The sequence below is a fragment of the Arvicanthis niloticus genome, chromosome 11 (assembly GCF_011762505.2).
Source record: "Arvicanthis niloticus isolate mArvNil1 chromosome 11, mArvNil1.pat.X, whole genome shotgun sequence".
NCBI lineage: Eukaryota > Metazoa > Chordata > Mammalia > Rodentia > Muridae > Arvicanthis > Arvicanthis niloticus.
Genome location: NC_047668.1, coordinates 33093355 through 33110667, shown reverse-complemented (window position 1 = coordinate 33110667; position 17313 = coordinate 33093355). Strand labels below are relative to the sequence as shown.

At 45.6% G+C, this 17313-nt stretch overlaps 1 protein-coding gene across 16 annotated transcripts in view; it reads left to right on the top strand.

Annotated features, from left to right (window-relative positions):
* Atxn7l1 (ataxin 7 like 1) overlaps nt 1-17313 on the top strand; it is a 220496-nt gene that overhangs the window by 190753 nt on the left and 12430 nt on the right. For 10 of the 16 annotated variants that reach the window (XR_013113186.1, XM_076941997.1, XM_034514142.2 and 7 more), the window contains 3 exons: nt 10427-10619; nt 14669-14790; nt 16111-16416. Coding sequence is in view for 15 of the 16 variants with exons in the window: in XM_076941997.1 (XP_076798112.1) it covers nt 10427-10619; nt 14669-14790; nt 16111-16416 (621 nt within the window). In the remaining variant the exon portion in view is untranslated. The remainder of the gene's footprint in view (nt 1-10426; nt 10620-14668; nt 14791-16110; nt 16417-17313) is intronic. The other 6 variants (XM_034514148.2, XM_076941999.1, XM_034514144.2 and 3 more) reach the window with 1 other exon arrangement.

Here is a 17313-nt window from a genome sequence, read left to right as displayed (position 1 = left end):
ACCACTTGCTGCTTTTTATTTTAGACAGGGTCTCTCTATATAGCCCTGGCTGTGTTGGAACGCACTATAGATCAGCTTGGCCTCGAACTCACAGAGATCTGCCTCCCAAATGCTGGGATTAAGGGTAAATGCTATCACTCCCAGCACTAACTGCTCTTGCAGAGGACCCTGGTTCAGTTTTCAGCACCCAGGTGGCAGCTCCTAACCTATAACAATTTGATTCCTAACCAGACAATTTGATTCTCTTTCTGTCCCCTTAGGGTAACAGGCACACATGTGATGCACATAAGCAAATGTCCCTAACCGTGGTCATTTTGTTTTGCTATAAAAATTTATCTGACGTTGGGCAGTGTGTAAAGAAAAGAAGTTTATCAGGCTCACAGTTCTAGTGACTAGAAAGTCCAAGCAGCATGGCTCCAGCCTCTCATAGCACCTCTCTTGGCTGCATTATACACAGGGGAGCAGCAGAAAGGCAAAGTGCTGTCTGCAGAGAGAACACATGTGTGGTGGTTTGCATATGCTTGGCCCATGGGAAGTGGTGCTATTAGATGTGGCCTTGTTGGAGAAAGTGTGCCACCGTGTGGGTGGGCTTTGAGGGCTTCTAGTGCTCAAGCTCCGCCCATTGCAGAAGAGAGTCCCCTCCTGGTTATGGAAGATAGTCTCCTGTCTGCCTGTGGATTGTAAGAACATAGAACTCTGAGCTTCTCTAGCACCAAGTCTACCTGCATGATGCCATGTTTCCCACCATGATGATAATGGACTGAACCTCTGAGACTTTAAGCCAGCCCCGATTAAGTGTTTGCCTTTGTAAGAGTTGCCTTGGTCACTCAATCAAGCAATCAAACCTTAACTAAGACAGACGTTGGTGTCAGAATTAGGGGTGATTATGACCAGAAAAGCTAAATGGAAGGCTTTAGAGTTACTTCTGCCAAAGAAAATAGTGAATCAAAAACAGTATCATTTCCCTGGAGGGATTGCAGAAATTAGTGCCACCAGCAAGGACCTGAAAGATGTGCAGGGGTGTGGTTGCCACCACATCTCCCTTTAAGTGTTCTTTCTGGCCAGTGCAGAAGACAGATGGATCGTGGAGAATGACAGTTGACCACTGAAAATTAAATCAAGTAGTAGCTCTAATTGCAGCTGCTGTAGCTGATGTAGTGTCCTTACTTGGGCACTAGGAGACCTCAAAGCCCACCTACAGAGTGATACACTTCCTCCAACAGGGCCACACCCATTCCAACAACATCTTCTAATAGTACCACTTACCATGGGCCAAGCCTATTCAACCACCACAACATGTATAAACAAGGAGACAGGACCAGAGAGAGGTTAGGCTCCCTCTTGTATATGAAAGTTGGCGCCCTTAAAACCTAATTATCTCCCTGGTACTACAACTGGAAAGTTCTACCACTTCAACAACACCACCCTGGGAACCAAGCTTGCAGGGTATGAGCCTTTGGGAAATGGCCTACATCGAAATCATAACACATAACCATTGACTCCATTTCTTTGTCCTCTTCCCTAAGGGAACACATTTCTTGCCCCCAAAGAGGCCAAGGATTATGGGTCCTAGCCCAGTCAAATGCATCTAAACTCAACTGGAAAGGAGAGGAGAGCAGAGAGTCCATCTGGGTTGTGACAGGCCACACTATAGCTCCTAGTGGGAAGAAGGAAAGCTTGGCTGTGGAAACCAGTGCCAATGAAATGTGGGTGTTGCCATGGATTGTAGATTGCACATATCTGGACCAAAATATAAACTGGCTAATCCCAATGGCTCTTACACTTCCAGGGGTGATGTGGAGACAGGCAGATCGTCCTAAATTGCTGACTGAGGTCAGGGATATATGTGGAGTGCATTGGGAGACTCTTCTTGGCACATTGCATAGTCTCGCTGTCCCTGACTATCTGCATCTGGAGCCATCTCTCCAGCTCCATTTGTTTGTTTATGTTTGTTTTGATGAGGGGAGGAGAAAAGATCTTGCTATATAGCCCAGGTTAGCCTCAAATTCACTATTTAGTCTAGGTCTCAGAATTGTAATTCTTGGCTGGGTATGGTGATGTATGTCTTTCATCCCATCACTCAAGAGGCAGAAGCAGGGGGCCAGCCTGGTCCATAAATAGTAAGTTCCAGGGCAAGCCAGGAATATGTAGAGAGACCTTATCTCAAAACAAAAACAAAGGGAAAAAAAGGCACTTATACCACATGTGTCCACAGACCACCTTGTTTCTGTGTTCAGAGCTGGCTCTGCCAACGCAGGGTCTTACTCACCTCTCCTTCCTAGGAATTTCCTCTACCCCCTCCTTCCTTCTTTTATCTGGCAACCAGGACTTACTATTGAGTGTTTCAACCATCTGTTCTTTAATTAAACTTCGTTTTTATCAAAGTTATATAGGTTCACAGTTCAAAACTCAAATAGTGCCTGGAAACTCAGAAGCAGCAGCAGCTCCCGCCAGTGGGGTGCATTTTTCCTTGCCTGTTCCCCGGCTCCTGCCTTGCACGGTCCCTTCTCTGCCTTGCTTCTTCGCTTTGATGGAGTAGTTCCATCAGAAGCTGCCTGTGAAGAGGTTCACGGGAGATCAGTTTTAGAGCCCTCACCCAGCAAGCACATTTTCATTCTACCTTAATGCTGATTTGATGATCTCCTTGAGTATACAACTGGATTGGAAACCATTTCCCTGCAGAATTTTGAAGACGGTTTCCCATGACTCCTAACACAAGGAGTCTCTACCGCGACGCCTAACATCCTGACTCCCAGACAAGCTTTTACCTCCAAAGCATGGGGCACTGAAAGTTTTCAGGGATGTCTCCAGTGTTTTTAAGTTTTTATTATTTTTACATATTGGAAACTGAGTCTCACTGGATAGCCCAGGCTGGCTTTGAACTTAAGATCTTCCTGCTTCTGCCTTTCAGATGCACCATCATGCCACAGGCAACAGATGTCTCTCCTACTGTAGCTCTTTTTCTCTTCATTGAAGTGGATACTTGATATATCTAAACAATATGAAAATGCCTGTCCTGTCCTGTCCTGTCCTGTCCTGTCCTGTCCTGTCCTCGCATGGTTTCCTGTTGCAGCTTAGACACATTTCTTCCCTGTGTTGTCTGTATTTTCCTTTCTTTGGCTTCTTCTTAGTGGAATGTTGGGCATTTTTTCTGACCTTTTAATTGACTTTCTTCTTTAAATTTCTTGTTCTACTTTGTATAAGATTGCCTTTTAGTTTACTTATTTTGATTGAGTGTGTGTGTGTGTGTGTGTGTGTGTGTGTGTGTGTGTGTGTTTGTTGCGGCCCGAGCTGCCCCACGTTTGGGGGCCAGAAATGTTGAGAGCCCCTTTACCCCACGTTAGGGGCCAAAATGTCTTGGACCGTTCTGTCAATGTTGGGACCCGCATTGCCAAAAGCCTTGGGGGCTAAACTGTTAGAGCTCGCACTGCCCCAAGCTGCTCCAGTCTGAGGGTCAGGGTTCAGCAAGAGAGAGAGAAAGTGAGGACGGATACAAGGAATGGAGACCAGACAGAGTGTGATTTAATCCTGTTTATTTTTCAGTCTCTCTTCCTAGTCCAAGTCCCAAGTCTTGAGTTCCTAGTCCCTAGTGCCTCCAAGTTCCAAGTTACTTCTTCCAAGTGCTAAGTGCCTAATGTCTAATTCCAAGTTCTTCCTCCAAGTGCCAAGTGCCAAATACCTAATAATTCTTCTTCCGAGTTCTCTAGTCCAAGTGTCTTCTTCCTCAATGCCTAATTCCTACTCCAAGTTGTACTCTAAATTGTACTCTCTAACCTAATTCCTAGTTCCAAGTTGTACTGTCTTAATGCCTAATTCCTACTACCAAGTTGTAGTCTCTGAAGTGTCTGATTCTCTGTCACTCCAAATTGTTCTGAACTCTCCTGTCTGCCTCTCTCGCCTTTTATATGTCTCACTTCTAAGCCATGCCTCTAAGTCACGCTTTTAATCATGCCCTTAGGTCTTGTCTCTAAATCTGATCTCTAAGTCACACCCTTAAGTCACACACCTTTCAGTCTCACACACCCAAGGGAAAATCCTGGGTATCTAAAGCAAGATGTTATCAGAGTGTGCTCAGCTGTTGCAGGCTAATGTAATCAAGTCTCTTATCAGGGTATATGGCTCAAGATGGCTGCAAGGATGATAGCCGCCTTCTGTCGGCTCCCCGCATGTGTTGAGTGTACATGTGTGTGTGTGTTGAGTGTGCATGTGTGTGTGGGCACTTGGAGGCCAGTACTTTGGTGAGCTTCTCATTACTTTCCACCTTGTTCCTTTGAGAGAAGGAGCTCTCCAGATCTCTTACTGGACCCAGAACTCACGTTCTTCAACAAGACTGGCAGTCAGTAATCCCTGGTGTTCATTCTGTCTGCTGGGGTTGCAGATGTGCACAGGACCACATCCAGCTTCCCCAGGAGTGCTGGATCCATACCCAAGTCCTCACACTTACATGGCAAACACTCTCCTTTTGTGTGTGTGTGAATATATTTATTTATTTATTTATTTTTCACTTTACATCCCAATATTAGCTCCTACCTCCTCCCAGTACTCCCTCGCACATACCTGCTCCTCTGAGAAGAGGAAACCCCACCCTAGGTATCTCCTCCCCTCCTCTCACACATCAGTCGCTGCAGAACTAGGCACATCCTCTCCCACTGAGGCCAGACAAGGTGGCCCAGTTAGGGGAATGGGATCCACAGCATAGCAAATGTTTGTAATTACTGAGGCCTCCCTCCAGCCCTTTATTTATTTAAGATGGGCTCTCAGTAGGTGTGGTAGCACACCCCTTTAATCCCAGAACACAGGAGGCGCAGATAAGAGGGTCTCAGTGAGTTTGAAGCCAGCCTGGTCTACATAGTGAGTTCTAGAACAGCCAGGGCTATGTAGAGAGCCCTGGTTTTAAAAAAAAAAAAAAAAAAAAAAAAAAAAAAAAGGCGGGGGGAGGGGAAGGTCTATTTTAGTCAAGTCATTCTATTGCTATAAGAGTCACCATGCCCAAGGCAACTCATAAAAGAAAGCGTTTAATTTGGGGCTTACTTACAGTTCCAGAGTTTTCATCCATTATCATCATGTCGTTGAGCATAGTGGAGTGTGAGTGTGGCGCTGGATAAATAGCTGAGAGCTATATCCTTATCAGCAGGCTGAGAGACACTCCCGGCTTGGCATGAGCTTTTGAAACATCAAAGCCCACTCCCAGTGACAGACTTTCCCCAACAAAGCCCCACCTACTCCAACAAGGCCACACCTACTAATCCTTCTAATTCTTTCAAATAGTGCCACCCCACCGCCTAGTGATGAAGCATTCACACATATGAGCCTATGGGAGCCATTCTTATTCAACCACTACAAGGTCTCACTATAGGCCTTAAACTCAAAATCCTCCTGGCTATGCCTCCTGGGTAGCTGGGATTATGAGCCTGTGCCACCCTAGTTTATCTCATTAATTTAGACTAATTGTTTATTTTGCAAGACATTAATTTCTCTGAAGTGTTACCACTCTGTTTTGGGAGTTGTTTGTGCTGGAGACTAAACTCAGGGCCTTTCACATGACAAGCAAGTCTATGTTATACCACCAAGCCTCACGCCAAACCATGTAATAACATTCTTGTCGATTTGAAGATGGGTTTTAAGTTTTTCTGCTTTCCGTCATGGTTTTTACTCATTCCAGATTTATCCCATTTTTGTGTCATTGTCTTCTGTGCTTGGCTGGTCAGCTTCATGTTGGGGCTGCTGTGGTAACGCTGGGTAATTGCTGACCATGAATACCTAGAAGATAGGTCCCAGCAAGTTGGCTGGAAGTCTCCATGTGAAGACCCAAAAGAGCATCTGGCCCAAAGTCTGGAAGATTTCTTGCAGCTGGTCAGTTTCTTCATAAAAGAATGCTGCTTGATCTCATGGGCAGCTTAGGTACCTGGGATTCCTTCTTAAAAACAATCCCTGGGTCCCATTTGCAACCTGTGCTTCATGTCTACTCCCTGAGCTGCTTGGAAGCCGGTGTCTACACCTCTCCAGTTCATTTTCATTGACAAGAAAACCTTGGTTTCTCCCTAGAAGGTTGATTGAGATGGGAACAGTGTCCTGTCAGGCATGGTGTTATTTGGTGGTGTGAGATGGTAAAGACCCGTATGGAGACCAACTGTTGTTCAGCTATGCTTACTTCTCATCTGTAACTAACTAGCTTCCTTCCTTCCTTCCTTTCTTCCTTCCTTCTGTCTTTCTTGTAGCCCAGGCTTGCCTTGAACTCCTGATCCTCCTGCGGTAGACTCATCCACAGTTTGTAGCCCTCAGTAGATCAGGCACCTGGCTTCCTAGACAGTTCACAGCAAGTCAGCTGCTTCCCCACTAGTCAGCACTTCTCCAGGCACATTGTCTTGTAAGACTATGTGGAAATCTGTTCATACTTGTTCTTCAGGTGCAAATAGCAGAAAACTGGACTATTGACACTTTAGTCATGAGGATTCTTACCAAATGTGACGAGGAGTCCACAGGTGAGGGAAGCCAGTCCCCAGAGATCAGGCATTACTCTGCTGCATCCTCCCCTCCCACACTACGTGCACGCGCGCTCACAGGGGGTGGTGGTGTAGGGGGTGTATGTGAATCCTATGTAAAGGTCAGAGGACAATCCTATGGAATCTCTTCTCTAGTTCCATCTTTACATGACTTCTGGATATTGGACCCAGGTCACCACAGCAAGTGCTTTTTGAACACTGCATCTCAGTGGCCCTCTTTGCATTTTGTTTGAAACTTTTTACCATCTCTAGTTCCTAGCACTTCCTCCTCTGAGTCCAATAGCAAGATGGCCACAGCTACTCCAGTGTGTCCGGCTTCATGGTCCAGTCGAAGCCGAGACCCCTTTCCATGCGTATTCTTCACTGGTTCTCTGAAACATCTCTTTATCTTTTAAAGCAGTTTTAGGCTGATAGAAAAATTCTATTGAAATGACGAATATTTCCTATATTTATCCTGCCCAACCCATCACACACATGTGACAGAGATTTCCTATGTTCCTCCTGCCTTGTCGTGTGTGTGTGTGTGTGTGTGTGTGTGTGTGTGTGTGTGTGTGCCTGCCCCTTTCCAAGCCAATCATTAGCAAACACAATTAAAAAGGGCCCACATGGGTATGAGGTAGCTATCATCATTTTTCTGCTGCTCTGTGTTCTTTGACTCTCTTCCCCCTTTAAAAAAAATCCTTAAGTATCTTTGTTGTGGAATCTGGGGAAGGAAATTGATGGTTGAGTGTGATTCCTATGTCTCATTTCATGGACAGTTTTTACAGTTTGGTATTTACTACAGAATTTTCCACTATAGCACAGACATGAACACACTCAGTGTCTGCTTATAGGTGAATACATAAAGAAATTTGGGGCTAGGCATAGCTATGCATATCTATAATTCCAGCGCTTGAAAGGCTGAGGCAGGATACACAGTGAAGAAAGAAGTCCATTGTGGGGCATGGGGCATTGTCAGTACCTGCCTGTTATCCCAGTGCTTTGAAGGTATCGACGACGGTAGAGGCAGGAGAAATAGGTGTTCAGGGACACCCTTAGCTCCCTAGTGAGTTTAAAGCCATCCTGATCTACATGTGACCCTGTCTTTAAAAAAAATCAAAACAAAAACAAAAGAAAGTTTGTTGCTTGTAACATATGGAATATTATTCAGCCACAGAAGATGGAAGTCTAGCTATTTTTAGCAACATGAATAAACTTTGAGAGTATTCCATTAACCAAAACAGGCCCAAATAATACTATATGATTCCACTTTTATGTTGACTCTTTTAAAAAGTTGAACTCAGAAATAGAAGGCAGAAGCCAGGCATGGTAGTATGGGCCTGTAGTTCCAGCAGCAGGAGGATGAGGCAGGCGTATTGTGAGACCAGCCTGAGCTGCAAGAGCCTATAGTAAGCTTACCACCTCTGATAAATAAACTGAAAGGAAGGGAGGGGCAGGGAAGGGAAGCCAAGGGAAAGAAGAGAGAGACTAGAGTATTAGTGACCAGCTGAGAGGTGGAGGAGTAACAGGAGCCAGGACAGGTCCAGGTCAACTCTAACTCATAAGACTGTGCTACAGATCTAAGTGTCACTGTAAAAACAAACAAAAAAGGGCAACTGTGTTCAAGACTGAGTTCAAGACTAACCTGAGTAACTTAATAAGACTCTGTTCCAAAATAGAAGTGGAAAAAGAGTTCCAGCTCGTGGGAGAACTCTTCTCTAGCTGGCATAAAGCCCTGAGTTCAACCCCTAGTAGGCAGTAGAAATATAACTCTTAAGAAATGATGAATATGTTAACTTTGTAACTAACTTGATTGAAGAAATGATTTCACAAGATGCACATATATTAGCAGTGTGTGGTGGCCCATGCCTGGCCTCCCGTCACTTGGGAGGTAGCAAGAGAACAATCGTGGTCATCTTCCATGACACAGCAAGTTCAAGGCCAGTCTGGGCTACATGAGACCCTATTACTGTAATGTATCTCTGTAAAACAGGGAAAAAAAAAAAAAAAAAAAAAAGAAAACAGGACTTCTTTAGTCCCCTTTTTTACACATATGATGATGCTGCTAACTCTGTTTTTTGTTTCTATTTTCAATGTTTGTCATGAAAATTCCCCTACATGCTGGAAAGCAGTGATACATTGATGAATACCCTAACCTTATTCTGACAGTTGTTATATTAATATGTTACAATTTTATTTTCATGTATTCTTTTTAGTGTCTTTTTACTTACATAGACCATGATTTTTCACTTGTAAAGACTTCTTGCAAAATAGCTGCTTGTTGTGGCACTTGCCAGTGGGATAGGCTGAAGATGGGTAGGCAAGTAAGACCATGAGTTCAGGCCCAGCCTACAGTATAGGTTTTGTATTTTGCCAGGCTAGGTGGTGCATGTCTTTAATCCAGACACTCTGGAGCACAGGCAGGCAGATCTCTGTGTGTCTGAGGCCAGCTTGGCCTACATAGAGAATTCTAGGCCAACCAGGGCCATATAGAGACCCTGTCTCATAAAACAACAAAACAAAACAAATAAACAAACAAAAAATAATTTTTCTGTATAACCAAGATACAATCAACAAAATCCAGATACCTTTATCCTGCAGGACAAGGCAGGTTTGCCATGATGGCTGAGCTACTGCCCAAGAGCCTTTTAGAAAACTTAGAAACAAATGTTTAGGGTTGGGTTCAAGTCCAATTCCCAGCACTCACATGGCAGCTTACAACCATCTGTAAGATCAAGATCCAGTTTTTCCTTTTTTTTTTTTTTTTTTGAAATTAAATTTTTATTAGATATTTTATTTATATTTCAGATTTTATCCCCTTTTTCCCCCAACCACCCACCCAGAAATCCTCTATCCCATCCCCACTTCTCCTACTTCTATAAGGATATGCCCCCACCCACCTGCCCACTCCCACTCCCCCACCCTAGAATTCCCCCACACTGGGGCGTCCAGCCTTCACAGGACCAAGGACCTCCTTTCCCACTTATGCCTGACAAGACCCCTCAGATACCCAGGCACACAATTGATGAACAGATAGATATACATACAGACAAGATTCCGCTACACGTAAAATAAAATAATAATCTTCTCCCCCTTCCCTTTTCCCTCTTTCTCTGCCCTCACTCGATCCAGCCCAAAGTACACTGTAGCTATCTTCAGACACCCGTATGAGGGCATCAGATCTCATTACAGATGGTTGTAAGCCACTATGTGGTTGCTAGGATTTGAACTCATAACTTCCTGAAGAGCAGTCAGTGCTCTTAACCGCTGAGCCATCTCACCAGCCCAAAATAATAATTTTTTTTATCTGTTTCCATGGCTGGGAGTAGAGTGTGACTTGGTTGGTAGAGTACATGCCTAATGTATTCAAAGCCCCTGACTTTAACCCCCAGCACTGCACTGACTAGGCAGGGTGTCACACACCTGCGACCCCAGATACTCGGGAAATAAAGACAAGAGACTCAGAAGTTCAAGGTCATCCTTGACTACTTAGTGAGTTCAAGACCTGAGATACATGAGATCCCATCTCAAATCATCTTAATTTTTTTTTAATTCATGTATGCACACTAAGGAAGTCTGGAAGGACATACACTAAAATGTTGGTAACACTTGATCTTGGGTGAGTGTTTGTAGAACTCCCAGAAGACAGTCACTAGACTCTGCATGAGTTCACAGGTCACAATCCCCCTGCTCACACTAGGGGTTCCCCACCTTGAGCTTGTGTTGTACTCCAGAGGCAGTAAGCCAGACAGCACTGTGCTACTAACGGTAGTGGGTCCCTGTGGAGAGCTATCAACCCTGCAGCTTAATTTTTCCCTTTAGAAAGCTGCCATTGGCTGGCCCTCTCCAATATCGTGGCAGGGCTGCTTTTCGGAGGCATGAAATGGGTGGATCAGATTTCCTCAAGATAACTTGCTCTCTCTGTTCTCCCCTCTCACCCTTAGACCATCATCTGCAAATAGCATAAGCAGCAGTACATCTTCAAACCACAGTGGCCACACTCCAGAGCCCCCTCTACCCCCGGCTGGAGGCGACCTTGCCAGCCGACTGTCCAGTGATGAAGGGGAGATGGACGGAGCCGACGAATCTGAGAAGCTAGACTGTCAGTTCTCCACGCACCACCCTAGACCTCTTGCGGTAGGCCTCCTCTGTTCCTTCCATGTGTGCCCCCTGTTGCTTCGAAGGCCCCTTGGTGATGGCAACAGAGGCCTATATTCCTAAGAAAAGGGTTCCAGGGTATAGCCTCATCCGAAGGCTTTCCCAAAGGTGTAATGGCATAAGAGATGTCCTCAAATGCCATGGAATGAAATGAAGGGGCTCCCCACTGGCTATACTAATCCCTTAAGAACGCTTGAGAAATGGTGTCTATAGAAATGCTCTTGGGAGCCAACCTTCTGACCTTGCACATCTCTAAAACAGAGCCTCTGGTCCAGGGTTAGCCAGATGCAACCGCCCTAGAAGCTGTCTTACCAACAACACAGGTACCAAGCTTTCATCATTCTCCCTGTGGCTCTATGTCTGACTGTTGTTAGTGTGACCATATCACACCAGAGCTGGTGATAGGGTGTTTCACATCACTGTGATTGTTTATCAATGAAAGGAAATGACTTTAACAGTTGAGATGGTCATTGACGTCCTAAGGGGAAACAAAGGCGTCAGCTGGAAGCCTGTTCACATTTGCCTTATAGTCCTCTGAGAGAGAAAGCAGCTGGTGTGACAGCTACAGAGCCCAGTGCTGTGTCCCTGGTAATGTCCTCATGGTGGTTTGTTCTGCTGCCAGCCTGAGCCTTCAGGATTAGCTCTGACTGACTCTAGATATCAGGAGCATTGAAGTGAACTCAGTCCTGCTGGAAGACAAGATTGGTCCTTCCCCCTCCACATGTGTACGTGTGCCACTTCCCATTTCTGGAGATGCCAGCGACCCGTGGTTCACCTGTAACCTGTGACTTTGCCAGTACTGAAGTAGGGAGGGACCAGCTGTAGTGATTTTGTTCGCAGTTGTAGAAAACCCAGTGCCTCTGTCCTCACACAGGATCATCTCATTATCTTACATGGCAAGAAGTCTAGAGGCAGGTGCCCTTACCGCCTGGGTCTGGTCTCTACTACGTCCATACACATCTCTGCTGTTCACATTTTAATACATTGACCACAGCTCCTGTGTCACATTGACACCTGGTGCCATCCTAAACAGAGAAAGGGGGACACATAAAAAAGGGGGTCTTCCAAGATGATACATTTTCTTCACTTACGAAGCAAGATCATCCCATTAAACCACGACAGATGTCTCCACGTACGCAGTACAACGCTGCTGTGACATGTCTACGGCTAGACTGGCAGGTGGCAGGGAGAAAAAAAAGTGTGGTGACTCAGCTGTACCTCATTCCACGGTCTGGGAAGAGATGCATCTTCTCTGTAACTGCTGTACACATGACGTCAAGACAAAAGTGTGGCTGTGTTAGCAAAGAGAAGCCAAGGCCAAGTAAGGCAGGGCACTGCAGAGGACAGTGCCACAGTGAGCATCTGCAGCTCTGCCCGAGACACACAGTACCAGCTTCCCTGGCTATCTGGCCTCAAACTTAAGCAGTATTAGGTGTGCTGGTAGCCAGAACCAAAGGGCCTCCACCTCCCAAGTCTGAAAGTCCCAAAAGGCCAGGATCTAGAGAGCATCAAGAAGTCTCTCTACAGGGCAAGCTGCCATAGATTAGCCACATTCACAGGGCATTATAGGCCCTTATGTTTTGCTGATCAAAATGGAAAAACCGCCATGATGTGTTTGTTTGCTTTGTGCGCACACGTGTGTGTGTGTGTGTGTGTGTGTGTGTGTGTGTGTGTGTGTAATAAACCCTCGCTCAATGTGTCCTTAGCAATTGGGATGATAAAGGAAGTGATAGTTACACCAGGAACAGCTCCCACAGAGAGGTGGAGACCAGCTTCTGTGCTGAAAGAGTTACCGTTGTATGCTTTCCTCCTTGGTCAGTAAGAACATTCTGTAGTAAGTAATCTGTAGTATCAGATTTTGTGGGTATCAGGGTTTTAATGAAGAACAAAGGGAAGACCCTGCAGTTCCTCCTGTGAATGGTTCCAAAGGCTCCTCCAGGATGCCTTCGCAGAATGGGTGCCAGTCCAGCTCTGAGTCTGGGCTTGCAGCCAAGGAGCTTCGGGAGGCCTGGGGCATGGGGAAAGTGCCATTTGAATTATAGAGTCATTTGCAGACTTTCCTGAGCTCTAGACCCACTAAATGTCACCTTCTCGGAGGTTGCTTGTGGCATTTTTGTCCACTGGCCTCCAGGTGTCCCACATCACAATCAGTGTTTATTAAATGCCCGAATATTTCAGCCGTAAGTATTAAATTCAGTGGTTTATTTCAAACATTTCTGTGGGACTTTTTAGTCCACTTTAAAAAAAAAAGTGTGGTTTTATTTGTTTGTTTTTGCTTTTCTAAAGATGGTCTCACTATGGCTTTGAACTCATCATTCTTCTGCCTCAGCTCCCAAAATCCTATTCCCCTTTTTAAAATTCCTAATCTCTTTGATTCTTACACTGAGGAGGAAGAGAACAAAGTCCCCACACTTTAAACATTGATAGTCATCACATGTGTGATTGTGTATATGATGAGTCTAAGTGATTTCTGTTGTGGGTTGCCCTGGTGCTGTTTGTATTATGATGCTAATTCTGCTTCCTGAAGAGGGCCTGCCCCCAATGTGGAATGAATCAGATACTCAGGAGATTCCATGTGAACCTGCTTTCCATGTTAACTGGTAAAATAAAGGCTAGAGCCCGTGATTGGGCAGTGGAAGGGAAAGGTGAGGCTGGAAGTTTTAGAGAAGGAGAGAGGAAGGAGGAAGAGGACAGGCAACAGATTTCATACAATGTATAGTAGATGTGCCATCAGTATTCACAGTGGGAGGGGCAGTCAGATGAGGCCATTAGCAATGAGAATTATAAATTGGGCATCTGTCTTTGTTAGAGTTTCATTGCTGTGACCCTAACCGTGACCAAGGCAACTCTTATAAGGACAACATTTAATTGGGGTTGGCTTATGGGTTCAGAGGTTCAGTCCATTATCATCTATGGCAGGACATGGCAGCTTCCAGGCAGGCATGGTACAGGAGATGCTGAGAGTTCTACATCTTCATCTGAAGACTTCTAGTGGAAGACTGACTCCCAAGCAGCTAGGGCAAGAGTGTAAAAGCCCAGACCCACAATGAAACACCTACTCCAACAGGGCCACACCTCCTATTGGTGCCATGCCCTGAGCCAAGCATATGCAAACCACCACAACATCAAAGGTTAGGATCATAGTTTCCAAAGAGGGAAACAGCAGGCAGAGGGTAAGTAAGAGCTCAGAACTGTGATGTATTCCTGGGCATTTTATGAGAGCAGATGAAGCATGCGGATATGGCAGAGGCAGAAATATCTCTACCAGTTCAAGGCCAGCTTAGTCTTCATAGTGAGTTCCAGGATACCCAGAGCTACATAGTGAGACCCTGTCCAGAAAAAAACCAAAACAAAACACAATCAATCAATCAAACAAACAAACAAACAAATAAAAACGTGTTTTAGGGGTTGGAGAGATACCAGCCATTAAGAGCATTGGCTGCTCTCCCACTGGACCCAGGTTCAATTCCCAACACCTACATGGCAGCTCCCAACTGTCTGTAACTCCAGTTCAAGGGGTCTCACACTGTCACACAGATATATAGCTTTAAAAAGGGAAAGGCGTGCAGATGCCATTGAGAATGACATGGGACAGCAGTTCACCTGCTGGAAGTTCTATGGCATCAGATGGGGAGAACCAGCCTTTTCATCCCTAGAATGGAGGCAGGGAACCCCAGGTTCTTAGAGATAATGGGAGGTGTGATGAACAGATGGAGCTGCAAAGGCCCCCTGGGTGCTGTTGCTTTCTTGTTTTCTATTCTAAATCACTGGCTGCATCCCGGAAGTAAAGAGCATGGCCCACCATGCCACAGAAAATTGAATGGCACAATCACCAGCTTAAGTGTGACCTTCTGCTGGGAATCCAGAACTCAAACTACAACATCACAGAAGTATTTTCGGCCTCAGTACCAGTTGCTTCCTTTCTTTGGAGTAAAATGGTACCCCTGTGTGTTTTTATGCAAATGTTATTTTTCTCCGTGTAGCTTATGAACCTGTAATCAAAATTAAAATGTTTTTCCCCCTCATAGTTCTGCTCATTCGGGAGTCGCCTCATGGGACGCGGATACTATGTGTTTGACAGAAGATGGGATCGGTTTCGCCTTGCACTGAACTCCATGGTAGAAAAACACTTGAATTCGCAGATGTGGAAGTAAGTGGCCTAAGATGAGAGCCGCCTCACCATTGCCCAAACCTTGTAGACGAGCCCCCGTACTTGGCTTGCCATAGACCAAAATGAGCCTGAAGTCAGGATTCCTGACTCTGAAAGGTCAGCTTTGATCAATAGCATTTTTGGAAACACCAGGAATGGGCTGTTTTCTTTGTCTTTCTTGGGAGATGGTTGTTGTGTTGGTAATCTTCTAAACCAAATGAAAAAAGTAAAATCAAGTTTATTCCATAGGATTATAGGGTTTAAAAAAAAAAATCACCATTGAGATTGTCTAAAGATGTTAAGAATGTGCTTCTGTTTGTGATGCTAACGGTGGTTCAGGAACAGTGGTAAAAACTTTCACAATGATTACACACAAAGTTCTAGCTAGTTGCTATCCTCATTAAAAACTATGTATAGTTGTCAATAGGGCAGGTTCTGAGCCATGTTGTGAGGTTGGTTAAGTTTGTCTTTGGCCCTCCCCATCTCCCTAGGGCCCTCTCCTCACCTCTCCTTCTCTCTCTCTCCTCTAAAGTCTAGCTTATAATCCATTGTTTATTCTCCAACATTTTCCAATGCACTTACATTTTATAGGGGACATACACAAAGGGGGAAAAGCTAGAATGCTCCTGGGAAGGAATAGTAGGCCTGGACCCTTTTAACCATGACACTTAAGAAGCTACCTTTTGGCCATTTCACCAACCTCTGAATGTCCCCACCCCACACACCTCCTAAGCGAGCTTGAGTGTGTATTCCAGTAAAAAGATGAATCATGTCAGTCTGGATCTCAATAACAGTTGAGACCCTCAGGCTTCCCCCGTGAGGCCCAGGAGAGGCTGCAGGGCATCCCAAGAAACAGAGAAAACAGAACCTACAGCCTGCTCCTCTCCCAGGGTGGTTCTGTCGTCTTAGCCCCTTGGCACACATAGACCTGGGTCCCCATTGTTTCTGTTTAAGCATTCACAGGGGACTCAGGACAGATGCTGGTATAGTAACTAGGAAAGGGCCACAAGAGAAGCTTATAATGTCTTCCTGTGTGAGTGACTGCCCTGCTGATCAACAAGGCATCATTAATTTCTGTTTGTATTGCATTTAGAATCTTAGAAAATCCTGCTTAGGGATTAAGTAGTTCTTGGTTATTTTGGTGGCCTAGGCCTCTACCTTAACTTCCAAACATGGCAGCCAACCCTGGTGATTCTCCCAGCTCTCTGCTCTCCTGTGTTATAGAAGTGTACATCCCTGGCACGTGGAAGGAATGTGTTGATCTGTATTTCGCTCGCTGGTGCTCTGTCAGCTCAAGCTCCATATTCCTTTCCTCCTCAGGCACAGAAGCCCGAGCCACAGGGCATCAGGTCCCTCCCCTCTGTTCAGGACTTGCCTAACCAATCTGCTGTCACTGAGCAACATTGGGGCTGCCTGGGTGTCAACTCTGGAGAGCGTAGCACCCCGCTGCCCTCTCAACCTCGCTGCCCAAACTCCAGGCCCTGAAGGGCCCGAACCTGGAGGGATGGCAGCCGATGGGGGCATGGAAGACATTAGGAAGAAAAGGAACGGCCAAGACTCTTTTTTCTTTAACAAGCATTTAACTCTGCATCAGGAGACGCCAACACAGTATTCTCTTTCAGCCAGGTCAGCATCTGGATCTCCACGCCAGCTGGCATGGGAGGATGGGAGCTGTCAGGAATTTGATCACATCTCTGGGCTTTTATATGGGAGTTCCTGTAGGCCATGTGCAAAGCCTAAGTCAGGCAGCCCAGCAAAGGTGAAACCCACTGCCATTGGGCACCTAGGAAACATCAAAACTGTTTAGCATGGGGGAAAGGCTTGCAGGGACAGCTCTTCCTCCCACCTCTCCTTTACCAGTGAGGGTTAAAGAGGAGAGGAAAGAAAGGTCTAGAAAGTAAACCGGAAGTAGCAGCTATTCCAGTCTTGGGCAGAGGCCAAGTAAGATTTAGGACTTCAATTCTGCCTGTCTGCCCAATTGGAGGTATTTATACTATTTAATGAGAAAAAATATATAAACCAGGACAGTAAGATGTATCTCATTCAAGGTCCCCAACTGAAGCCCCATCCCCTTAAGTAAATTAACTGCCTGGTACTTATAAATTACCCTTATTACAAGTCATGGTCAAACCTCGACCACTGTGTCTGATTTTCTGAATTTAAATGGTCAGAACATAAGGCAGGAGTCGGGGGCACCTGCCGTGCCACCGTCGGGTAAGAAAGCCAGCAAGAGAGTTGCTAGTGCTTCCCAGAGCGTGCCCTTGGCCTGTCAGGAAAGCCTTATGCAGGGCCAGACAGTTCTAAGGATGTGTGCACACCTCCATGGTTTGCCTCCATGGGAACCCCTTCCCAGCATGCATAGTCCCTGACAATACAGTTGTGTTGCTGCTGAGATCACCTGCTTTCCTTTCCCATCCACTTCTCCATTCATCCATCTGTTCATACACTCATTCATCCATGGCCAAAAGTATCTGTGCAGCATCTTGTTTATAGGGCCGACAGGAGCTTTGATGTACCATGGGC